The sequence below is a fragment of the Botrytis byssoidea genome (assembly GCF_014898295.1).
Source record: "Botrytis byssoidea strain MUCL 94 chromosome Unknown BBYS_013, whole genome shotgun sequence".
NCBI lineage: Eukaryota > Fungi > Ascomycota > Leotiomycetes > Helotiales > Sclerotiniaceae > Botrytis > Botrytis byssoidea.
Window position 1 is genome coordinate 372,672 of NW_024065854.1, and position 25,733 is coordinate 398,404.

General features: G+C 41.9%; 5 protein-coding genes across 5 annotated transcripts; 3 read left to right on the forward strand and 2 right to left on the reverse strand.

Annotated features, from left to right (window-relative positions):
• Positions 1-6,059: 6,059 nt before the first annotated feature.
• EAE97_006907 (uncharacterized protein) lies at positions 6,060-10,328 on the forward strand (the record flags this gene model as incomplete). The annotated part of the gene is made up of 3 exons (XM_038877420.1): positions 6,060-6,304; positions 6,358-9,227; positions 9,274-10,328. 3 exons carry the CDS (start codon positions 6,060-6,062, stop codon positions 10,326-10,328), a joined length of 4,170 nt encoding a protein of 1,389 aa, XP_038731610.1.
• A 1,726-nt stretch (positions 10,329-12,054) lies between these two features.
• On the forward strand, positions 12,055-14,420 carry EAE97_006908 (uncharacterized protein; the record flags this gene model as incomplete). Its single annotated transcript, XM_038877421.1, has 4 exons — positions 12,055-12,433; positions 12,499-13,770; positions 13,892-14,143; positions 14,221-14,420. 4 exons carry the CDS (start codon positions 12,055-12,057, stop codon positions 14,418-14,420), a joined length of 2,103 nt encoding a protein of 700 aa, XP_038731611.1.
• Positions 14,421-16,523: 2,103 nt separating this feature from the next.
• EAE97_006909 (uncharacterized protein) lies at positions 16,524-17,192 on the reverse strand (the record flags this gene model as incomplete). The annotated part of the gene is made up of 1 exon (XM_038877422.1): positions 16,524-17,192. One exon carries the CDS (start codon positions 17,190-17,192, stop codon positions 16,524-16,526), a length of 669 nt encoding a protein of 222 aa, XP_038731612.1.
• A 3,770-nt stretch (positions 17,193-20,962) lies between these two features.
• EAE97_006910 (uncharacterized protein) lies at positions 20,963-22,789 on the forward strand (the record flags this gene model as incomplete). Its single annotated transcript, XM_038877423.1, has 3 exons — positions 20,963-21,061; positions 22,239-22,328; positions 22,748-22,789. 3 exons carry the CDS (start codon positions 20,963-20,965, stop codon positions 22,787-22,789), a joined length of 231 nt encoding a protein of 76 aa, XP_038731613.1.
• A 741-nt stretch (positions 22,790-23,530) lies between these two features.
• On the reverse strand, positions 23,531-24,287 carry EAE97_006911 (uncharacterized protein; the record flags this gene model as incomplete). Its single annotated transcript, XM_038877424.1, has 2 exons — positions 23,531-24,121; positions 24,180-24,287. 2 exons carry the CDS (start codon positions 24,285-24,287, stop codon positions 23,531-23,533), a joined length of 699 nt encoding a protein of 232 aa, XP_038731614.1.
• Positions 24,288-25,733: the final 1,446 nt, after the last annotated feature.

The window sequence follows — 25,733 nt, forward strand, 5'->3', positions numbered from 1 at the left end:
TTGGTGGATTCTGATGAACAGCTGGCATATGCTGATGTGTATATGTGACAGTGACGAGATACGTTTCAGTACATGCATCTGAGTGTCCAGTCCGTTCACTTCAACCAACTCATTTGTACCACCGGGTATCCTTCAATGTAATCCGTACCTTGTCAATTTTGCATCCTAGAACTTAACCTTTGTGCTTCCAAAACCTCTGCCTATGATTTTTCTTGCGCTCATACCGGTATGTAGCCAGCTGAATACTCCGTAAAAATGTATAGTCTGGTATCGTCATTGTATTGGACAAGGACCTATGTGTTTCCCTCAACAAATTCAACCACGGACTTACCCTCAACCCGCAAGAAATCTCCGAGCGAGACAATGGTGGTGAATGTGACGTTGAATCCTCAAATTGAGGCTCGAAGAACCAGGGTACTTTAATCTAAATCCTGATAGTCTATCGGAGGCGGTTGGTCGGGAAATGCTATATCGAGGGTAAAAAAAAAGTAATTCATTCTCGTTCGGAGGAACTTCCCTCTTGATATCTTTCAACTGTAGATACTACCACAGGATTCTTCAAGATAGAAACATACAGGAAGAGTACGATGCAGCAGGTACAAAATTATAGTGTGGATGCAAAAAAAAAGGTATTGGTGGATGTATTGCATGGCAACCGCTTTCCTCTAATGCCGAGGTGGAGAAATGTGCATTTGCATGAGGCGAACGAACGGGAGTTGGGGGTTATCGTGCTGCACGGACACGGTTACTCAAACGGTTATCCTCAATTTCGGAGGAGGCGCTGGTTGGTGTACACATATAATGACGGCAAGGGAGGGAGAAATGGTTCCCTGCCATAGTAAGTTGCTTTTGACGAGAGAAGGCAACAGATTCCGAGGTTGTATTATATGTTCTGTTTTGTTTCTGATAATTGGACCGATTTATTGAAGAAAGTCCTTGAAGATCTATCCACGGAGGTAATGGACATTGAGGAAAGTGATACAAGATGAAGACATGTACCAATATATGAATGCGTGTCCTTGTAACGCTTTTCAAAACACCCGGCAGTTTTGGCGATATTCATATATACGAAGTCTGGATGCAGAGTCCAGGAGAATGGAACGAGGTGATTTGATGGATGAAAGACATTCTTCCTGATGTTTCATACATTCTTTCATGCTCGGGAATTGCCTCCCGAGGTCAGGAAACTCGAGAAAGAAGAAAAGGGAAGCTTAACCAACCACTCTGTAATTCCTTCTCGGATCCTCTCCTCGTGTCGATCAATTATTGGAGCAAGAAGACCAAAATCAAGATCTCTCTGTACATCAAGCCAAGGACCAATTCGAATTCGTGAAGCTAGATGGGAAGAAAGCGCAACAGAAGCAATTGAGATCCGTCATCCGTGTGTGTATGTCCATTGGTTCGTACGGGTAGCGAATGAAAGGAGGATAAGTTTCAAGCATAAGATTGCATTGTCGGTGCACAGTAATGCATGTGGAAGATCTGGTATGTGTGATATACATCTTGAGAAGTTTTGATAACGATCATTGATAGCAGGTAAGCAAGAACCTTGCACGTGCCTTGGCAGTTGGCACATGGATGGATCATGGATGGTATTGTTAGAAATAATAGAGTTCATCATGTCAATCTAGGGATTTTAAGAAACCTTGTCCCAGACTTTAGTGCTATATGTTAGTTATTAAAGAGATGAACATAGTTCCAAATTTGTTGGTGCTTGAACCATCCAAGAGCTATTCAAGAAAACCAAGATGTGTTTCATGTTTATGTTCTCCTAATCTCAAGCTTCTTATTTGTCTAGATACCATACAAATCGTGGCTGCAATGCTCACTTCGAGATTGCCATGCTAGCTGAAATATATTCTCGTACCATACTCTCAATCGATATACCAATACGCTGCACTCCACTCTTAATGCACCCCGGGGAATCGCATGATTTAAGCATACCTACAGGATGTGATGCCCAACATACCACACCATCACTATGCAGTACCTAAAGTTGCACGGCCGGGGAAAACATTTTCTTGTGCCTGTCGTGCTCTGTGCTGTATGCAGTGATGGAAGTGTGACGTGGAATACGTAGGTACTTCCAAGATGGATATCCCGAGCCTGTGCCTAGGGCTCAATAAATTATTTCCTTAAATTATTTCCTAAGGGTATAATCAAATCTAATTTGTCTAGATTGAACGGTTCAACCTCACTTGAAAAACTTTGGTAACACCGTTACTGGGTGGATGTTGGAAGGAAAGACATGTACGGAGTATTAATAACCTAAGGGGGCTAAGAGAGATGTAGACAAGTCTCGAGCTCTTCCGGCTTCTCGAATCGAAATTATTGAGGTTGGCAGTCATCTATCGAGATTCATGACTCCACCTATTGTTGTCTTTGTCTTCGAAATATACGGAGTAGCTTGCGAAAAACTTGGTTAGATATATTGATGCGATCCAAATGCCCGGGTCTGACGAAATGACGATAGGGGGATTGAGAGGGAGATAGCCGGTCACCTTCGGGAATCCCGATGCCCCACGAGTTTGTTATTTGAACCGAGTAATTATTACCCTAGAGCCTGTATGTGTGTACATAGTCGTAAAGATCATTATCAAGAAAGACAGGAAAGCTTGAATCTCGGATTCTCAAGTCTCGGTCCCGTCATGGTTCATTATATCATACTCGTGCCGCCAAAAAGCACACAACTCCGAAGCTAAATGCACATACCACAAGACGATGAACTATATGAGGACTAAGCTAATTTTCTTAGCAGCGGAGTTGCATATGTTCTGGCAAGCACGGGTCCATGGAGAGTGGAAGTCTCCGAGTCTTATCCGTTAGATGCGAAACTTTGGATGCTTTGGTAGCGAACAAACTACATTTAGAGCAATTCTAAACTATCCGGGACGGGCCACTAGAGTTGAAAGGTATAACTCCGTACTAAACCAAGACCTATTCGTATTAGACTGGAGAGACAATTTTATATGAAGACCATTTGCTTTTATGATGCTGGGCTTGGTAAGTTATAATTGTGATCAACATATTAACCGGGTTTTCACTCCCAATATGTCTTTGGGATGTGATATTGGGTTGAAGAACTTTTGATGTGCTGGTAAGGTTATTTTTTTAGCCTGTAGATGCTGATGCTACACTGTACATATGAGATACCTTAAACGTGTTATAGACGAATTGAAGAGGAAGACATTGTGTGAGTACCGGCATGGATAGAGTGGTGGAGTGGCAAAGAGATGATTGACTGGCAGGTTTACAGAATCCTGCCTGGAAGTCCAACGGTTGGAATTTAATTGAAATTGACAGCTCAACCAATCGAAAGGACATTGAGGACATTGAGCGTACGATTAGGTTTGTACTCGAACAACACTCTCGGTGAAGCTTGTCGACGGATGGTCTCCGAAAGCTTGTAGAGGTTGTGACTCTGAGGGTTGTATACATAATAATTGGCTTATGTTGGTAAGACGGTAGATATGAATTTGCCAGGTATGAGATGATTCTTATTGATCCTCATCCAATCGATGATGATATTGAAAGATTTGCAGCTTGATGAGTTTTGGTACCCTTATCAATTGACTTCCAGTTCGAGTTGTTCTTGAATTGTGAAGCCGAGTATCTTCCAAGATTCTTCCTTTGTATTCGAGATGGTGTGAATGAACTCCGACGTGGTGTGCATTGTGACTACAACCAATTCGTATCGTAATTTCCTTAGAGTTTTTGCCCATCTCTTTTCGTGATATGACATACCCAGTGACAGATCCCGATGCTCACCAAGATTGGAATAAAAATAAATAATACATCCATTAAGTGGAAATCAGAATGGAGTCGTTAATTACCTACCTCTGGACAGACGAGATGGTGATCAAAGCATCAAAGCGACACAGCGAGTACTCAGTCTCCGTACCGGTATATCGATTGCTGTCTGTACCCAACACCCAGTGGCAAATCATACCTACCCAGATAAAAATGAGATGCCTTTAAATAGGTAATAACATGGAAATCTTATACTCGTTCAAGCCAACCGTCTAGCTAGGTACTGGGTTCTAGATGCTCTTGACATTATGAAAACGTGAACGGAAGACGGGAGACTAGACGTAGTCGATAACTATGCTCCGTATTCTCTACCACCACCACCACCACACAGACAGATCTTGCATTTTCTCAGGGCAAGGGCAAGTTTACACTCGAGAATGCATATCATTTGAACCCGGCTCTTATTACACCTCGGTATAAATAATCTTTTCTGCAGTTCTACCCGTAAAAAGAAAAGAAAAGATAAGAAAAGAAAAGAAAAGAAAAGAGAAAGAAAAGAGAAAGAAAATGCAGCAAAAGAAAGAGACAAAAAAACATGGCATCTACATAGCAGCTATTAAAATTCCGTGCAATTGATGTTCAAGCCCCTGACTGGACGCCTCACCAAATTATCCACTTCAATTTCCTCAATATGAAATCCCCGCCACTATCCCATGCATATTCCACTAAACCATATTAATCCATAGTCTGATCCATCTTCTCACCTTGACTTGCAGTTTTATATCGAAATCCTTGCATAATACTTTGATCCCATCAAACCTTTCAAGAACCAATCCTAGCTAGTCAGTCAATCAGGGGACGCAAGAGTCAAGGCCATTAACCTCAGTCAAGTTGAAGGGTCCCTTCAGACTGGCCCTGGGTTAACTTTCTTACCTATGGAGCTCCGAAACTTCTACGAAAGTATGTGCCTTGACGGTTTGTTGCTACCCATGGAATCATATCCACATGGCATATCCATATCCATAACTGAAGCGTAGGGTATAGTCCGTGTGTCCTTGAATCTCGTGGATCTTCACTTCCTTTACTTTCCTTCTTGCTTGTATATACCATATTTGAGATTCGATTCAAACCGATGCGGCAGTATCGTTAGGTTTCTATTGCTCCGACTCTCGTGTATTTGTCTGGTTTCAGAGTGGGACAACTCCAATTGGACTGGAGGAAAAGAACACAATCGAAAAGGTAGAAGCAGAAGACTTTCCATCATCGTTACACATTTCCTTTTGACGTCGCGCAACCAGATATACGGTGAGTACTTCTTGTACCTTTGTATCATCCCGCAGCCATACTACCAATCCCGAGCTCTCGAAACAAGATGTCTAAGAAGATGCAGTGGTAGCTTGGAAAACATGCGATTGCCATGAAGCAATGCTAATTGATGTCTTCCTCCAGCAACAGAACTCCAGAGTCACCCGGAAATTCAACGTCGCCCTTCACTACTTTCATCTTTTTTTTTGTCTCAAGCCCCAAAACCTGGCGTTCCTCAAACATTTGAGGCTGAAGTACATTCGACATGAACTACTAGTCATAAAGATTCTGTCATAAGCAGTGAAGCAAGGAAACTACGGGACGGAACCAACTGTTATAGAATAACTGCCTGATCAACATATTGCAACAGATATATATATACGCATGTTGATCGATGTCTTAAAAAAGGTATGCGCCGAGGATTTGTCCGTTTGATATATGGGAGTTAGAAGATTTATTCGTCGGATCAACTTTGTCTTCCAATCCATACTAATGGGTCATTTTCAACTTAGTATCATTATTTGGAAACAATTATACTTTTCTTTGCTTTTTTTCCATTTCATAGGATATTCACTTAAGGAAGCTGAGTTTGGGCACATTTAGAGCAGTTCTCAAGAATCGTCCCGTTTAAAGCTTCATATAGCCTCGAAACAAGGTATCCTGGACCTGGTCAAACATTACATCTAATTGATTATATTTTATCAAAGCGACCCCCTTACAATTTGAAAACTACGCGTCTCGAAACTATCTCAACTATCCCCCCCCCACAAGGATCTCGAGTTTCCCCATACTCCATACAAAGCTTATAGTATCTTGTGAATATACCCAAGGATTACCCGAGCTTTGATCAAGTCAAGTGAATATTGGAAAACACACCATCGAAAAAGCATCAGTTTTCTTAATGCAGTAATTCACTAGATTCAAAGGTGGTTCATGGATGTCCAAGTTTGATCGAAATCTTGTTCTTTTCTCCTTCCCAAGAATAGACAAACGCATCGTCAATCATGATGAGGGACAATGGATGGGAAACTGAGGATGAGTTTGCGGTAGCAGCTCAATATCACCTCCCTCCTCCAACAGATACACCTTACAGAACACCGGCGCCATCCATTCGCTCAAATCGATCAAACCGCTCAAGACGTTCTTCGAGACAAAAATCAGTATCTCCAGGACCATCTTCCTCGCCACCACCGCTACCTCAAGGAGAAAAGCGTATGAGTTGTTCTCTTGACGTAACCAATGATGAAACGTAAGAAGCAAAATGATCTTCGGTGCTAAGTTGAATGCTGATAGGACAAACAGGATTTCTATTCTCGACCCAAGACGATTTACACCAACTTTGCACGCTAATTTGGTTGCTGAAATTTTAACCTTACGTAGGGACCAGGAAGAGAAAATCAGAACGATTGAGAGCTTGGAAGAAGCACTTCATGACACTCGAGGAGAACATGAATCTTTACAAGATCGTCTTGCAGACACGACAAAGGAAAGCCGTTCTTTGAAACGTCAACTGGCTTTAATAGAAGGTGGAACCTCATCGGCTTTATCTGAATTGGCAAAGGAGCGAGATGAAGCAGTCGAAACTACTTCAGAGATGCGCCGTCGATTGGAGATCGTTCAGAAGAAACTCAAAAGTCGAGATGAAGAAGTGGATCGTGTACAAAATCTTTGGGCAAACGACAAGGACAACTGGGATGAAGAGAGAAGAAAGCTGGAAGTGAAGATTCATGTTTCTGAAAACAGACTCAAGACAGTCTTGGATGAAGTCGCCGCCTATGAAGCCAGTCGTTCAAAGAACCAACCACAAGGAATCAACCCAGAAGATAAAGACACTGGAAACGAGAGTGATGGTGGTAGCGTTCGAACAATGAGTTTAACCAATAGTTTACGATTCTCGATGCTCAATGGACCTAATGGATATGGAGTCACGAAAGGGAATGGTCTGAGCCTTGCTGATGAATTGGATTTCGACGAAAGCGAGACTGATTATGACGGTGGACGTGACAGTCTCATGTCATCCCCAGAAAAACATCACCGAACTCAAAGTCGTGAAAGTATCTTATTCCGCACTCACCGTAGGAACCAGAGTGGTGATAGTATGAAGCGACCTGGAAGCATTACCCGAGGTAAATCATTACTCAACCAAACTGTTCTCGAGAGGTTAGAAGGACGCATCTCTGAAGATGATGAGACTGCACCTAAACCAACATTTCAATACGTCGACACTGGTATTCAGTACTCCCCCCCACCATCTCCAAAACTTTCTCCAGTAATTGAGATAGTTTCTGTTATTGAGCCAACAGCGATAGCTGAGACAGAAATCTCCCACAAATTTGAGGAACAGCCTTCGGTTGAGATATCGAGTAAAGACTGGGAGGTCGGAGCGAATCAGCGAAGAAAACGTGTGTATACCAATCCTCCTTTGGTCATTGAGCCTCCTAAGAGTTCTATGATCTCTTCGGCATCACAGACTGTAGATGAACCTCTCAGCCCCCCACGAACACCAGTTTCTCCAACACGAGCACCCCCACCACCACCTTCCCAATCCATACCTATTAAAGAGGAGAATAAGATGACATCTACCTCCACTCAAACAGAAGCTGAAATCGAAACCCGCGACACATCACCAACTTCCCCAAAACGAATCCCACCTCCGATACCCATTCCATTAATTCAATTGCATCCGCCTTCCTCAGCTCCAGCAACGCCTCGTGAGTCTTTGTTGCCGCAATTCTCGAAAGATGTAGGCTGTCAGGTTTCGATTTCAGCACCCATTTCAACAAGATCAATGGCTGTACAAACGGAAGAGATCAGGGTCGCTCAACGCTTGAATTATCTTCCAGCTCACCTTCACCCATCTATCATATCATCTAGCCCTCCATCACCCGATCTGAAACCCGATGGTCTTCAGTACTCGCCAATTCCAGACACACTTCCTCCCAAGAATCCCCGTCGCCAGAGCAGTCAACGCAGTATAACAACGCTCCCATCATCGCCACCTGTAATGGAGATAAGAGATGCTTATCCAGGCAATAATGACGATGGACCTCTGGCAAAGGACAGAGGACAGATTAGAAGACCACATCGCATCAGTAGTCTTTTCGCCGGCTTTGACGGTGCAAGTTCTGATGAGATTGATGAATTTGATGATGGTGATGTTAGCGATAATGACTTCAGAACCGCACTTTCCGCGCCAAGCGCAACAAAGAAGGATGTTAGGAAGATATCACAAGTCCCAAGATCAGTTTCACAAAAGACGGAAATTGCTAATATTTTATCTATCAAGATTCCTTCCAATTTAGATAATGAAGCAGATGATCAATTCGATGAAGAAATATTGGAGTTGCCACCTAGGACATCCAACAAAGCCGCCCGGATTCTAGGCCATCCTTTACCGATCACTTCAATGGCTAAACCAGCTCAATTGCATCGTTCAGCTCTTATTCAAAGTGGTGTGAATGCTCACCGTCCCCGACCTGGTAGCTCTGGAGCGGCCGAAGAGGTTGCGCCCCCATTTCCGATACCTACTAGAGCGAGCTCTCGTAGATCTGGAAATGCTGCTAGCGCACCCAGCGATGGCAACAGAAGTCCTAGCCACGGTAGAGGATCAAAGCCTTATCGAGCTGGTAGTCTCAACCGAACTGGTAGTGTTGGCCGAACTGGCAGTGTTAGGAAAGTTCGATCTGCAGCTGCTATCACAAGGGGTAGGCGTGCTCCACGACGTTCCGAGAGCAGATCACCGCCCATGTCACCAACTCTAGATCCCGAGAGTCCTGGCTTGCCACCACTCCCCAATAACGATATCACTACGCCGCGGTTTTCGAGGGATAATGGTAGCGGTCGTTATAGAATGCATAGACAGCAATTTTCGACCACAAACACCGCGTTCACTACGAACACTGCTGGATCATCGGTTATTACGGATACCCAAAGTGCCAACCAAGCTACGACTGTAGTAGATGCTATTGCTCAAACAATGGTTGGAGAGTGGATGTTCAAATACGTTAGAAGACGCAAGTCCTTCGGAATGTCTGATCAAGATGGGGACAATGCTACTAACGGCGCTCGTCACAAACGATGGGTTTGGCTCGCGCCTTACGAGCGTGCTGTAATGTGGAGCAGTAAACAGCCCACGTCTGGATCTGCACTGTTGGGCAAAACTGGAAGGAAATGTAAGTTGAAAAATGTTCTTTTCCCCGATCATACTAACTTTCATAGTAACAATTCAATCCGTGTTGGATGTCAAAGATGACAATACACCACCGAAGGGATCTGGAGGAGTTTTTGATCGCTCAATCCTCATCCTTACACCAGCACGTGCCCTCAAGTTCACTGCTATTTCACGAGAACGACACTATGTCTGGCTTACTGCTCTATCATTCCTCGCACATTCGTCACAAGCTGTACCCGATGTGATTACACCCCATCCTGCACAGACCTTGTCTACCAAAGCTCCTCCATTACCTGACTTCCAGAACCCCGGTCGTATGCAAAAAACTCACAAGATTCGTGACTCGATCAAGATTGCCAAGGGGAAAAATGCTTTCAATCGTACTGGTCCTGCATCAAATTACTCATCTTCTCAACAAACCGACACAAACACGAGCGTTCGCGATAATGAATCATTTCATACGAATTCATACTCGGTACACTCTGATCCTGCAGAGGCACCCTTCGTACCTCGTTTTTCAGAAAGAGGAATGGGTGGTCATGGCAGGAAGCGCAGTAATACTGGCTCACATATACCACCCCCTCTTTCTTTCAGAGGTTTCAGTGCTGGTCATGTACCCACCAATAGCACTGCAGGTATGAGTGATAGAACAACAGGCTCCTCCGAGAACCACAGCTCTTATTCTCAGCCTTCTTCGGTAACAGGATACAATGGACCTAGTAGTCGCTCATCTATTCGCACTTCTGATGCCAGTGCACGTCCAGGAGCTGTTGTGAATAACTTCTTCGATGCAGTAGGAACGATGCGAATGGAAGCTTTTATTTCTCCACTAGGTGTTACGAGATTTGATGATTTTCCCGACGAACAAGACGAAATGGATATGATAAGTTTGCAGCGTCGACGCAGCAGAGACGGAAGCAGAAGAAATAGAAACAAGGAATCTTTTGGTGTTAGTCGAGGTGGCTTTGGTGGGAGAGCAATTGAAGATTGGTACAGCGGAAGTAGAACTGCTGGAGAAGAAGAATATGGCCATCATGAGTTAGAAGAAAGATCAGAAAGACATGGAAGAGACTCTAGAGATGATCCTTTCAGCAATTTTTAATCTTGTCACTCACACGGGCAAATCACACTATCGGGTTGTAGTCTTTTAGAAGGTACTACCTATACATTCATTATATTTTCTTGAGTTTGGGGTGGGATGGGGTGGGAACGGCTTGGTCTGGTCTGGTGGATTGGATGGGTGGTGGAAAAGGATGAACTTCACAAGGCTTGGCGCGAGGAGGCCAATTCTTGAGGAGCATCAGGAGACTATGGCAGGAAGGAAATGGCCATTTCTGGAGCTGGGGAATTTCTTTGTCCAAGAAGTGGGAACATCAGGCTCGCGCCAACACAACAGACATCACCTCGATTGCTATCGATGGGATACATTTACCAGTAATGTTTTGTATATTCTACAATATTCTGCTAGCCAGCAGGCTCTTTTCCTTTTTCTATTTTTTTACTTTCTCGTACTTAGCTACTTTTGTCTTTTCTGTTTTTGATAGGCACTACACTTTTTGTTGGATATCCTCTGCGCTTTGTATCGAAGTGGGAGGATAATCGGATACCCCTTTCTTGACTTTCGTTTTTTAGCTACGGCTTTGCACGGGATGTTTACAGTACTCCCTGTTCTATTCTAAAAGTTGGGGGTCGGGGGATGTGTTTTCGTAGGATATAGAAGGAGGGGTGTTGAGAGCAGTGGATAGGGTCGAAGTGGAATGTTACGAGAGAGGATGAGATATGGTGCTGGGCAAGGTGGGAGGGAAGATACGTAGATCAGTACACATGAGATGGTAATGTGAGAGTCTCGATAGAGAAAAGTATTATACAATCTCTACATAAAATAAATGTACATTGATCTCATTTTCCTATGAGTAATACAATGCATAGATCAACTCTGTGATTTCTTGATTCGCTTCCCTTAGAATTAGTTTTGTCTCAAGCCATTTTTTGTTGAATGGGCGCCTAGCTAAATACCACCTGAAATGTTGGTTATCATCCGTTTACCAATAAAAGACGCAGTATAAATACATGTATGTTTGCCTAGTTGACCACTTTATTGTCACCTACAAGAGTGTGAAGAGAGCTTTGCAATGAATCCTTAACAAAATACCTAAACTAGAGCTAGATACCTTTTTGAAAAATGAAATGAAAACATTGCTGACTCATCATCATCCACTCATCCAGAATTAAGCCTTGGACCGAGCTTATTAAATTAATGGGGAAAGCTAATTCGGCTATTAGAGTTCAGAGCTTAAATGCGGGGATCTACGAAATCTCACTCGGAGCAATGATCATTGATTTAGTATTCTCCCCTATAAGCAGCATATTAACTAAGCTATTTGTAGGTATAGCCATCAGTCCGATGTTATCCGTTGGGATACCGAAATGAGAAGGTGTGTGGTAAGTAGCAGTATGTGAGATTTATGTGTGTAGGTAAGAATGAGTGAGATAAGTATGTTTCGTTTTGTTTCTGATGTCACTTTATATTTTCTTTTTCTTTCAGCTCGAAGCGTGAATCTCGATATTCAACTTGTTGATTTACTGGAGACTTTTGTTCGATACTGCGACTGTTGACTTTGAATTGCTCAAAGTGGTTTAGTTATTTGGGATAAGTTCATACAATATTTGAGAGTGTATTAGACGGTGCCTAGGTACATGGGATACAGTTCGTGTAGCTTGAGATTGGAAATACGACAACCACACATTCAATCGTCAGTATATCTCCATTAATTCTCGGTTTCCTATACTATCAAATTAATATCTAATCAATCAATCCGCAGACCAAAATGCCTCTTCATCCTCAAGACGAAGTGCAATCTCAATCTCTCGCCGATCCCCAATCCTTCTGGGCAAAACAAGCTTCCCATTTGCACTGGCATAAACCACCAACCCAGATTCTGACTGAGAAAACAAAGACTTTGAAGTCAGGTACTTCGCATAAACATTGGGAATGGTTTGCGGATGGAGAAATAAATACTTGTTACAATTGTGTAGATAGACATGTTTTGGCAGGAAATGGAGAAGAAACGGCGATTTTATGGGATAGTCCCGTTACAGGATGTAAGGAGAAGATTAGCTATCAACGTTTGTTGAAGGAGATAGAAGTTTTTGCAGGGGTTTTGAGAGAGGAAGGGGTGGGGAAGGGGGATGTAGTTTTGGTCTACAGTAAGTTTCAAGGACATACATATGAAATTGACACATTCCAAGAACTAGTAGCTAATCAATTACAGTGCCCATGATTCCCGCAGCTCTCATAGGTACCCTCGCAATATCTCGTCTCGGTGCTATCCATGCCGTCGTATTTGGAGGATTTGCTCCAGCAAGTTTAGCGCAACGAATTGAAGCCTCTAAGCCAGTAGCTATTCTCACAGCCTCTTGTGGAATAGATGGAACCAAACCTCCTCTATCCTATCAACCGTTCATCCGAGAAGCCATTGCCCTCTCATCTCATAAACCCAATAAAACTATTATATGGCAACGCGAACAACTACGATGGGAAAATCCGAATAAGGAAAATGGTGAGAGGAATTGGCAAAGATTAGTCAAAAGTGCTGGTTCCAGAGGAGTTAAAGCAGATTGTGTACCTATAAAGAGTACGGATGGTCTCTACATCATCTACACATCCGGAACGACTGGTTTACCTAAAGGTGTATTACGAGAGGCGGGTGGTCATGCGGTCGGTTTAAATCTATCTATTCGTTATGTATTTGGTATTCATGGACCTGGAGATGTAATATTCTGTGCATCCGATATTGGGTGGGTAGTTGGTCACTCATATATTTTATACGCACCACTCTTAGCTGGTGCCACGACTGTCCTCTTTGAGGGAAAACCAGTAGGAACACCGAATGCGGGAACGTTTTGGAGGATCATCGACGAATATAAAGTCAATACCCTCTTTACAGCACCAACAGCTCTTCGAGCTATCCGCCGCGATGATCCGGAAAACAAGTTATTTAGGGAAATCGGAGAAAAGGGCGGACTTAAGAATTTCCGTGCGTTGTTCCTTGCTGGCGAAAGAAGTGAACCGAGTATTGTCACTATGTATCAAGAGCTTCTCACAAAATATGCGGCAAAGGGTGCTAGTGTAATTGATAATTGGTGGTCATCGGAATCGGGAAGTCCTATGACCGGAATTGCACTTTCGCCTCAAAGCGCATTATCACCTACTTATACCCATGAAACTAGACCAATCCTTCCCATTAAGCCTGGGACTGCTGGTAAACCTCTCCCTGGATTCGATGTCCGTATCGTAGATGATACTGGCAAGGAAGTTCCACGCGGGAAAATGGGCAATATAGTTCTTGGGATCCCTTTAGCACCAACAGGATTCAGAACGCTATGGAATGATGAAGAAAGATTCTATAAGGGATATATGAAGCGGTTTGATGGGAAATGGATTGACACGGGAGATGCGGGTGTTATAGATGAAGGAGGTTGGGTTAGTGTTATGAGTCGAAGTGATGATATTATTAATGTGGCAGCTCATCGTTTTAGTACTGGTTTGTCTCATATTTCTTTCAATCGCTCGCCTTGCTTCTTTCAATTGTTTTCTTTTCTGTTCCACGTATTCGACTCACTTACCATCAAAACATTCATATCAACAAAACTAATACCACAAAGGTGCAATCGAACAAGTAATTTCAACACATCCCCTCATAACTGAATGCTGCGTCGTCGGTATCCCTGATCCTCTCAAAGGACATATGCCATTTGCATTCATAACACTTTCCACGCCTCCTCATCCCGCATCTGCAATCCCAGATGCAGATTTGGAGAAAGAGATTCAGGGACTTGTGAGGAAACAAATCGGGGCGATTGCTAGTCTAGGAGGAATCATTCAGGGGAGAAATATGATCCCTAAAACACGAAGTGGTGAGTTTTTCTCGTCTTAGAGTTAATATGGGGATGGGTTGCGAGTTTTGAATGTGACTGACGAGATGGATTTCTAGGCAAAACTTTGAGGAGGGTTTTGAGGGAATTGTTGGAAAATGAGTATCATGGTGAGGGAGGAAAGAGTGTTAATGTTCCAGCGACGATTGAAGATGAGAGTGTAATGGAGGTTGCGAGAGGGAAAGTTCGAGAGTACTTTGAGATTAAGAGGGGAGGAAAGGGAGGGGCTGGGAAGGAGATTGAGAGGGCAAAATTGTAGGGTTGAGCTTGATGATTGTATTGTTGTATTATTGTATTAATTAATGAGATTTATTAATGAGATCAGATGCGAGTAGTAATTAATAAGTTTATTTATTGGGAATATAAGATGGAGTTCATAAATTTACTTTCTTAGTGGAGTATAAGAAATGAATTGGGCATGGCAGTAACTGGATTTCCAAGATTCCAGTAACCAACGGACATCATAATCTCAATAAAACGAGTTTAATAAAGTAGTGCATAGGAGAGTTTCTAAAACCAACTACTAGGCGAATCTTTGGCTTTTCCCATACTGATTCAAGAGGAGAAGATGAGATGAGAATATTCATCTCTTAGTTCTCTGAAAGTTTGTAAGAGTTATGGCCCTGGCTTATCGTACACTTAGCGAAAACACACCAAAAATCCTCATTTTTTCAACTTTTTAATTATATATTATTTTGATATATAAATGAATTGAATTATTGAAATTAATATAAATAATAGAAAATCAATGAAATAATTCAAAAAATGAACAAAATATTTTTAATAATTTTTTATAAAAAAATTATAGATTTTCAAAATTAAAATTTCTAAAAAATTGAAAAAAGTGATTTTTTTATATAAAAATAGTATTACATATTAAAGATTTTGAAAATTTTCAACTTTGAATATTTATAACTTTATTCAAAAAATTATTAAAAATTATATACTGATTTTTTAAGAAATTGATTATAATTAGTATTTATATAACCAATTTTCAAATTATATTTTTGATTCATTAAAGAATTAAAAAATAATTAATTTATATAGAAAAACGATATTTTTACAGGGATTTTGTTACGAAATTGAGTAGTGTGCGATAAGCCGGGGCCACAACTCTTACAAATAAGAGTATAGAATTACGAGAAGATATTAATTGGGTGGGATATATAGTGCTGGGATGTAGTTAATCGATTCTCGATGTTTAGTTATGGAAAGAGGCGAATAATACTGATTATTATACTTTTTTTGATTTCTTTATTTCTTTCTTTTTGTATGGTTTTATATACAATATAATATAGAATCTAGGTTCAGAAGTATTAGGCTGAGAAAAGCATAAATGATAAAGCATCTATAATGATGAGTCCCAATGATAATATTATATTCTATCTAAAGAGCTAGCTCATATATAGAAAGAAATGGTTCTGATATGCTTAAGGCTAGTTCTCTCGCTTAGTATACTATGGTAATTTAATAACTCAAGGTCCGTCCTTCTTACTCTCCAGGGCTCTTCTCCTGCAAAAGAAATTTTTGAAATGAGTACGAAATGTCTGTTCATTAAGCTGAACTATTAAAGACGAAGCTATTTTTAGTATTCCAATACTGCATATGAAAGTGATGAGCAGTTCATAGAATTGATAATGAAATACCCTTTTTTCATTCTTTCTAGAAGCAGCGGTTATGCTTACAAACGTAAACATAAATGAATTCTTCATTCACTCTCCTAACCTACTCAAGAATTTCTCAACCATTAAGTCAAGACATCCGCGACTGTATGCGTCTCCAATATAAAGAACGTTAGCAAAATAAACCTGGGAGATTTCGTTATTAGAAAGGAAAACCAACAAGTAGAGTGGAGTGATAAACATGGAGCAGAATCATGGGGTTTGATAAGATTCCGTTGCAAGCCAAGTAACCCAATTGAGTTCTGGTACGTTAGCTGTACAAGTGTCTGGCAGGAGCGACTACACTAGCAAAACTTGAGTTCTTATCAAAATGTTGAAGTTGACCTCCAGAAAATCGATCTGTAATCCAATCCCTCCATATTCTATGAGACCCTGTAACATCAGGGGTATGTAAGGTCTCTGGGAGGCGGAAAAGCTAAACGTTAGATGTAGGAGAGAGTTCAAGTGCAGCCTCAAGTTTTTTCATCGTGTTATTATATTCGACCATTGGATCATTGTCACCTTGGATCACAAGAAGAGGCCCAGAAATCTTCCGTCTACCATTTGCAGTCAGATTTTTTGTTTCAAAAGCCATTCATTAGATGCCCAATCTGGTTTTAGTAGGTTGTCAACGAGTGTGAGTAATATTGGTATGGTTGTAGAGGAAGCGCGATCAAGCTTGACGATTTTCTTCAACAGCTCTAGGCCTTCAGACGTAAGGAATTCATTGTAGTCGAATTATGGATACAATGACGCAATTCCCAGGAGCCAGCTATCAGGCTTCCGAAGGGCTCCGGGTTCTCGAGAACACTCGTCGCTGGACAGATGGCGATAGCACCGAGATAACCTGGAATGTTCGATATAGCATCTTTCTGGGCGACACCCCAAGCAATGCCCCCACCTGGACTATATCCAAGCACAATGAACGACTCAGAAAGTTGAGGAAAAGCTTTTCTTGCGGCTTGAACAGGATAGACAACGTCGCTAGCTACACTAGAAGAGGCGAAAAAATCTTGGGCAATCGACTGCTTATTCTGGTCTTTACCAACACGTAAACCAGCATAATCCGTGGCTACTACGACGTAACCCTGAAGAAGCAATTGATAAGGAGCAATAAAATGGTTCCAGAGATTCTCGAATCTGAAAGGGGCAGTCGAGACTGTTGTTCCTAATGTGCCATGAGCCCAGGCAACAACTTGATTTCCGCCGTTCGCATCCAGACAAAGTATGTAAAGCCACAAGACATAGCCAGAAACAGGACGACGCTCTCCAGATAGACTCTCCGATACATATATGAATCGCGATACCACAGTATTAGGTGGAAGAGTATAATTATGTGTCAAGTTTGCATTTTCTTGCACTTTGACCATTCGCTCTCAGTACAAGGCTTTTGCATATGAGATGAGTTAAACATTTTGATCTGCATCTTGTCGAGCTCCAGGCATTTCTTATAGTCATCATATTCAAACTTAGTTCTGAATTTAGCGCGAGAGGTTTTCAAGTGTCGGTTTCTGCAGCAAAGTATCGTTCAATGTCAGAACTGAAGGTCGAGAGCCAGTATGTAAACTGTGACTTGAACATTGGCGTCCCGACCTGTAATTCGAGCATCGAAGCCTTGAATCCCTGAGCTACAAAGGAGGACAACCATGCAGCTTCGATTTGCTCTGACCCCGTAGCAAGTGAATGGAAGAAAAGCTTGTCGTGTAACTCGGCACCATACCCTCAACTACAAACTTTCATTTCCGCAAATTCAGCTTATATCTTTATCTGACTCAATAAGAGCTGAAGATCAAAATTGGCAGATGTACTATAAAACAGTAATTACTCTTCGATGACAGCCTCTAGCTCGTTTGGGGATACCTAGCACTATTGATGTTCATAGTATCGTTTGTCCTCCTACCAGATGAAGCATTCCAGCTCGATCGATCGTGGAGTGATCTTCTTCCTGTCTCCTGTTCTAAACCGGCCATCTGGGGTGAAGGAAGCCGTTGCGGCTTACCTGTTGTTAACATAACCCTTGAATACGATGGGCCCACGAACTTCAAGAAGATCAAGTTCGTTTACTGAGGCATAGGCTTTTTCATCGCCAGCCTTAGGCATTCTAACTTGCATCTCTATTCTCGGTATACAGCGACCGAGAGAATAGAACTGCTGCATATTCAGAACATCGTATCTCGAGCAATCGAGATTATAGATAGACCCAGCGCATGTTTCTGACATACCACTGCAGCATTATTAGCTTATTTGTGTTATTTCAGTGGTATTTGAGCCTAATAGTAAGTTGATATCTGACTTACAAAGCTGTAGAGATCACATGTGATGGTGCTCCGTATTTTCCTAGATAATGGGCGAGAACATCACATGTCTCTACGATACTTCCCTCGCCACCGGAAACCAAAAAGCGGGGACAGCTTAGGTCTAGATTAAAGTTCGTGTCCAAAGAGGCTGTTTCCTCAATTTTCCCAGAAGAAATTCGGTGCAAATGCCCATCCCACACTGCCAGTGTAACATGAGATATTCACGCATTTCTAAATATTGTAGTGAATGAACACCCACCTTGAGAGGTGGAAGACAGTAGAGTCTATAAAATCTTTTGATGTGAAGAACTTCCTACTTTGTCCTTCAATACATACCGAGAATCAGTCTATAGCACGAAGATTAAGCTTTCTGCTCACAAGTCTTTGATTTGCCACGAGTCACATAAGCCAATAATCATCAACTTGTGGGCTATCTAGACAGCACGTAACCACCCAGCTTTCATGCTAGTAGAGAACCCATCCTCCCTTCTTTCGGCGTCTGGCCAAATCTGTTATGCCCATTCTTCGTAACAAGAATCTACTAACCCCTCTATTATCTCGTGTCGCCAAGCTTTCCATCAGGAAGAATCGGCATGGTAATACTCCAGGGCTCTCCTTGAAACTCCATCAAGGCGTACCACACAGCACACATGGTCAAATGCGCTTTCTATGCCTGATAATATCCTCGCTTATCTCGCATTACCATCTTTGGAAGAATCTAAATGCACTTGTAGTCCCTTATTTCACGACCGAAATTTGATCACGTACCCAATTCGACTTATCGTGCGGTCGCAAATCACAACCCTGTCTCTTGATATTAGTTTCATCAATGTCACTCCCGTGTACGACATCTTGAAGCCATTTGTCCATCTTGAGAGTTTTACTTACTGGCGGCCCTTCGATGATGATTCCCCTATGTCATTGGAGAATATTGTCGAAGCTTTATTAGTGTCGGAATCCTCCTATCTTAGCACTACATCAGATGGTAAGTGTGGTCTTGCAATTCAGCTTTTTAGTCCCCGGGAGTAATGAAGTCTGCGGTTTCTAAGGGCTATGATGCGGAAATACTATAGCAGAGATACATTTGCTTTCAGCCCATTTATCGATGGAAATATATCGAATAGGTGGCTCAGAGAGTATGCTTATCAGTTAATAAGGGGCTGTTTTTTCTTTGAACGGAGAATCATCAAAAATAGTGGGAATCGACGGAGACACGTCGTTGTCGACAAGAAGGGTTTGAGTATGGGCTAGGCAATCTCCACCCAGTCGTACCCTGAGTGATAGGCTTTAAGAAAGAGGAACCGCTGTATCACAGGCTATCGACAGAATCTAAATTTCGAGCGGAACTGATTGAGATATCTCTCGTCTGATTATGGAAACGCTGCCGTGGCCGTAGCAATAGGATACCGAGTTCTGCAAGAAGCGCGGGTAATATATGAAAAGCGTCCTATATGAAACTTCCTCGATATCCCAAAGTATGGTACCAGTAAGCGCATTACTGATGCATCAACATATACATGTGAGGTGAGATCGAGCAATAAACATTTCTTCTCTTCAACTTGCGGGAGAGAAGGCAAATGAATGGAAACATTTCCTGGAATTTATGTTTCTTCCCACCAATATAGAAAAGGGGATCAATTTTCCGTTATCTCTCAGGAAGTAGTAATGGCACACGCTCTGCTTTACATCTATTAAAAACCGCCACTTGTGATATCAAGTAATAGTCTCCATCTATATCGTACCCATTTGAGTATTAGAATCGTGGAACAATTGCTATTTCTAGGGTGGAAGAAAACCTGAAGATGGAGGGGTAGTAGATTATGGTACAGACGGGGGCGGTGGAAGAATGGTACATGCCGGTAGCTAGGGCGAAAGGGAGGCTTTTTGATTTATCATTATTTCCGGTTGTGAAACCTTTCTCTTCTTTTTTTTCACACGTATTCTTGACGAGGCAGGGAGAATAGGTTATTCGAGGTCGTACATGTATTTCTCTTTTGAGAAATGGGAAGTATGAGCACAAGACAGACAGATGGGGTATTCGGAGTGCTCTGCAGCTCTTTCGCACTATTAGCTAGGCCCACAGAAGCAGAAAGAGTGAGGGTGGAGGGGAATAGTAGGCGTACCTTTTCGTCGGATAGTAGGATCTAATTTGGCACTTCACCAACCATACGATGTGACTTTGACGCAGGATCGTTATTGTACGAGCGTAGATCTGGGACAATGTTCAAGTCAACTCCTATTTCGAATTTGGAAATGAAGGCGATATTTGCTCGATATTTGAGTATCAAGCTAATCCTTACCATGTCGCCAATCATACCCTCGTTCTTCAAAAGTGCATTTCCTGCTGTGAACATTGGGGGAGATGGACCGAATAAGAGACCCAATGGCTGTTATCGTGATTCTTTATATCGAGCATGAAGGACCTCTGTTAAAGGCAGCTACAATACGTTAACAGTGGAATTGTGTAATATTACAAGCATAATTGCTCTACAGCAAAGTAGTACAATCTTCTTATCCATCGCTAGAAGCACTTGGTGTATACAATCCCCATCTAAGTGTATATGATTTGAAGCCTTGCGAATGGAATGATCTCGAAAAACAAAGACATTTTGAAGAATTTCAAGGTATATTCGAGCTTCCTTTACTTGTTTCTGCTCATTTGTACCCTCCACCCTCCACCCAATTGCTATAATTCGCATGTCGCAGAGAAGTGAACCACCCCCCTCATCATATCTATCAAGTCTCGTTGAGCGACTGACCAGTCCTGCGAGATAACCAAAATTTGCACCCCCATGAAGATATCCATCCATAACCTAGCGAATCGACTACAGCACAAAAATAATATGCTAGATATGCTATCCCAAAAATCAAAAAGGGTTGCTACTTTGAGCCTTTATCAATTTGATATAATTTTAAACAAGATTGTTGTGAAAGAAGTGTTGGTGTATCCATGTGGATATATCGTTGTAGAGTTACATTGAACTACATCATACGATCTCTCTTCAACATCCATGCATCCACCCCCCACCCCATCCTCTTCCTTCTCCTCGCTTCCCTTCTCTCCCCCTTTTTCGTATGCACAATGCATATCTACTACATTCCTCTCCTCTTACCGCAATACTCACTCTCCAAGAAATATAACTAAATACGTATATCATTACTATCTTAATATATGTCATATCCCCATCCTCACCCTCACCCTCATCTTCATTCTCAGTCTAAAACCCCACCCCTCACCCCCTACCCCAAACTTCAACCCACAAATTCCACACATCAAATCATATATACGAGGTATAAATCTTCACCCTCCTTCTCTCTTCTCTATTTTTCTAAAAATACTGTACAACTATCCCAATAATACCATTCGATTCGTCTTTATTCAATTTGTTTCTAATTAATCGATCTCGGATTATTCCGCTTTCGATTTTTCCCGTAAAGTTCCATCCCATCTTGTGGACTTCCGATCGAATCAGATCAGTCCGATCAATTTAATTCGATCCAATGCAACTCACTTCAAACCCCGCAGAACACCCAAATGACTAAATAAATCTTCACATAACAATACAACAGTACATCATACCTCTTCTCCTTTCCTTCCCCTCTTCTCCCACACATCCCCACACATCCCAATCTAACCCCCAAATAAGTATATATAACTCTTCGTTTTAACCCCCCACACCATACCATACCATACCAAACCTTACTTTTTCCATTCACCCATGCTTCTCTACTGTGTCCCATCCCATCCTAATCCCCATCCCCCCACCCTTCAATTTTCCTTTACAACATTTACATCTCTCTTCCCTCTTCTCCCCTTCTCCCCTTCTCCCCTTCTTCCCTTCTTCCCTTCTCCCCTTCTTCCCTTCTCCCCTTTTCCCCTTTTCCTCTTTTCCCATCTCCTCCTCCCCCTTCCCTTCCCCCTTACCTCCCTACCTCCCTTAATATCACTCCCACACCCCATCACATTATATAAAACTCCACTACCTTAGATTACATTCAACTCAACTCAACTCAACTCCCTAGAACAAAACTAACTCAGAGAAGATGCTAGAGATATATAGGTGTAAGATGTCTGTATATATAACTACTAACTAGTATATATCCTCATTTTAATACTAGTACCCTGCCAAGACAGAGTCATTGTCCGAAGGAAGAAAGAGAGAAGGCTTATTCACTCACTCACTCACAAAATCACCAAAAAATCATAAAGTAATCGTATTAATTTTTTTCAATATTTCAATTCCATTGATTCTCCATCCTATCCCATCTGTCCATTCCATTATTCCCAACTACACAACTCGTATTGTACGTAGTCAAGTAACTAATTAGTGAATTCCACCTTCCAGTCCATCCTACGTATAGTATAGACAGTACACTTTCACCCCCGACCTTATCCTACTCAATAATTTTCCCGCGCATCCAGTACGGTATAGATGTCATCTCCAATCCCTCCCCCATCCATCCATTCTGAACCAATTCACCAAATTCATTTCCTCCCCATCTCATTTCCTCTTCCTTTCAACGTCTCTCTCATCTCTCAGGATTGCGTGAAGCATGACAAATAGATTAGGTAAAGGACTCAAGTAATACCCCAATCCCTTTCAAAAGACAAAGAACTAACCACACAGCTCCCATCCCAAAAAGTGAAATCAAGACAAGCAAAGTTTTAGTTGGCAAGCATGATTTTCGTAAACATATCAATATCAATGCTTACTCCCATCACAACCAAAACTACCAAAATATCAAGTATAACATGAACGTCATGAAAGCCCAGCCTTTGAAATATGAACAGATGACAATTCCATGTTACATGACTGAAATCGGAAAAGGGGAACCATTTCGTCATAAATGATGAGAGTGAAAAAGCAGAAAGCAGAAGAGTAAGAAGAGTAATAAAAGGGTCATATCAAGATCAAAATCCAAAAGAAGCACATCGCATTTAGGGGAAAAGATGATCGTCTCATTTGGAAATAAATCGCCATCTCGATTTCGTTGCGCCATAGACACCAAAAGTAAAGTTATCGTTTTTAAAGCGTATTTAACAAATTCGAGAGGAAATTCTTTCCTAATATAATATGTAGTGACGTATGTGACAAGGTGTCGATATTGAGATCGAATGGGGTTATTTTCCAAGAAAAAAATATTCATGAAAACGCCGTATGCCACTCTTTTTGGTACTCCATTCGCCGACCCAGCTAGGAATTTGATTGAGCAAACGCTGTCGAGGGAAGATGGTAGAGAGGTCTTGCTGAAAACGTAAAGGGGGGGATGAGTGAGGCTCATAAATTGCGGGTGTTAAAAAAAAGAGGCATTTAGCCAAAGGAATGTCGTAAAGGTCGTTGATAATCCATGCGAAAATATAAAAGCTTTGTGCTCAAAACATATCTTGAAGTGTGAGGAGATGGAATTTCTCATAGAATAACACAAGGTCCCTTCTTCTTGGGGCGATATTTTCTGGATTCATCTCGAACCATTCCATTGTCCATGGTGTTAGCACGGGGACTCTTTCCCGTACCCGAAGCTGAAGATCTCTGCTGACGTTGTCTGCGAAGTTGTCGTACTACATCATAGAATGCCTTTTCGACATTAACACAATTCTTCGCTGATGCTTCAACGAATTCGCAGCCCAACTCTCGCGCCAATGCATGACCTTCTTGTGTAGATACCTCACGTTCCGTAACCCTGTCGCATTTGTTTCCCACAAGCATAATCGGTACGGGTTCCGAAGGCGAGATAGGTGATATGGGAGAACCGGGATATATGGGAGAGGAGGATGATGATTCCTTTACTCGTTGAATTTGATTGTGAAATCTTTGAATGCGCGTAAAGGATGATCTCGATGATATACTGTAAACCAAAATGAAACCTTCACCATCACGAATCCATTGATCTCTTAACGCAGTATATTCTTCTTGGCCGGCAGTATCGAGGACTTCCAACATGCATGATTGACCGTCTATTGCGACTTGTTTTCGATATGAATCTTCGATGGTAGGATCGTACTGTGCCAGAGTAAGCATGTGATAATAATCAATCGGAATGGCAGGTGGGATCACTTACAGTCTCGACGAAATGTTGTAATGTTAATTGAATTGTCAAAGCAGTTTTACCCACACCTCCATCACCAAGTACCACCAATTTGTACAAGACCATTTGTTTGGAAGACATCTCTGAAGACGGGGAGCTTTGGCTTCTTTGTGACCTTCGTTTGTGACGTATTGAAGTTATATCGAGAACAAATTATGAATTGGGAAGGAGATAAGACTATGGACTATGGACTATGAACTATTGAGTGGTATTGAGTGGTATCGAGTGAAAGACAATAGGATGTAGACGGGTAGGTAGGATGTAGAATTTAGACTTTGGACGTTAGACTGGAGACTGTCGACCATAGACTAGATCTGTTGAAGTAATAAATGAGGGAGGCAAGGTAAGTGGGTTGTTGGTATGTTGGGTGTGGGTTAGAAGAAAACAATTCGTCAAAAGATGCAAGATCCTTAGTTCTTTTTGCTGTGCTGTGCTGTCTGACTGTCGGTGGGAAAGATAGATTTGGGTAGGTATGGGTTTACTTTGGTCCTGGGCTGCAAGTGGAGTGGAGATTCCTTTCTGGTCTGGTCTGGGAGGTACTGGAGTGGGCATAGAAAGAGAAAGCTCGGACGTCTTTCCGCTTTATTACTATGGATTGTGTTATGTACGAGTGTGTGTTAGGTTTGGTATTTATATATATATGTGCGTGTATATTGAATATATATACCTAGAGAGGTATATTTTGTGTCAATTTTATACGTTGATGGAATTATAGATGGAAGGATGGGGATAGGGTTGAAAACTAGTGACCTAGGTACCTAGTAGATGGAGAGAAGTAGGTAGGTAGGTAGGTAGGTAGGTAGGTAGGTAAGATCTGATCTTGTTATCATCTCCCCATCTACGATAGTAGTAGGTAAGAGGGAGTAATCATAAGGTGCCAAGATAGAGAAAGAGGTAAGAATCAATCCCATTATATACCTACTTACTCTCTCTCTCTCACATACTTCACTCCCGTACGTACTCCATCATTCAATTTCATAGGCTCATTAATTGACGACGACGACGACGACGACGACGACGATATAACAGAAGTTGACCGACCTTAGTTGACCTTATAAGTTGACCTCTTTTGCCGCTACCCGTTATTTTTTTTAGAGAATTGCTTTTGATTTCCCTGGTTGGATGTGAAGCTACCGGCCGTATCAAGGGAATACGAATAGGGTATGTTTGCTTTTCTTTGGATGAATAAGAATAAGAATGAAAGGAAATCCATCCAGGGCTTTTGATCTCCATCTCCAAGGGTATTTTCCCTATTGAAGAGTTTTCTTGTTGTTGGTGTTTTTGTTTGGCTTTTGATCAAGGGTTCTATTCCGTTTTGGATGAAGTGGAGTGATTACAGCAAGAGTAGGAGCAGGTATGCAGATATGTATGTAGGTACTAGGTACTCTGGAAGCTGTAGATGTAGATACCTAGGTACCTAGCTGGAGGTACTTGATGGCCGAGACTGCGAGACTGATGACTTGGGATGGTAGATTGGTAGATTGGGATGATTTCAGAGATTGAATTTCATTTTATTTTTACTACCAA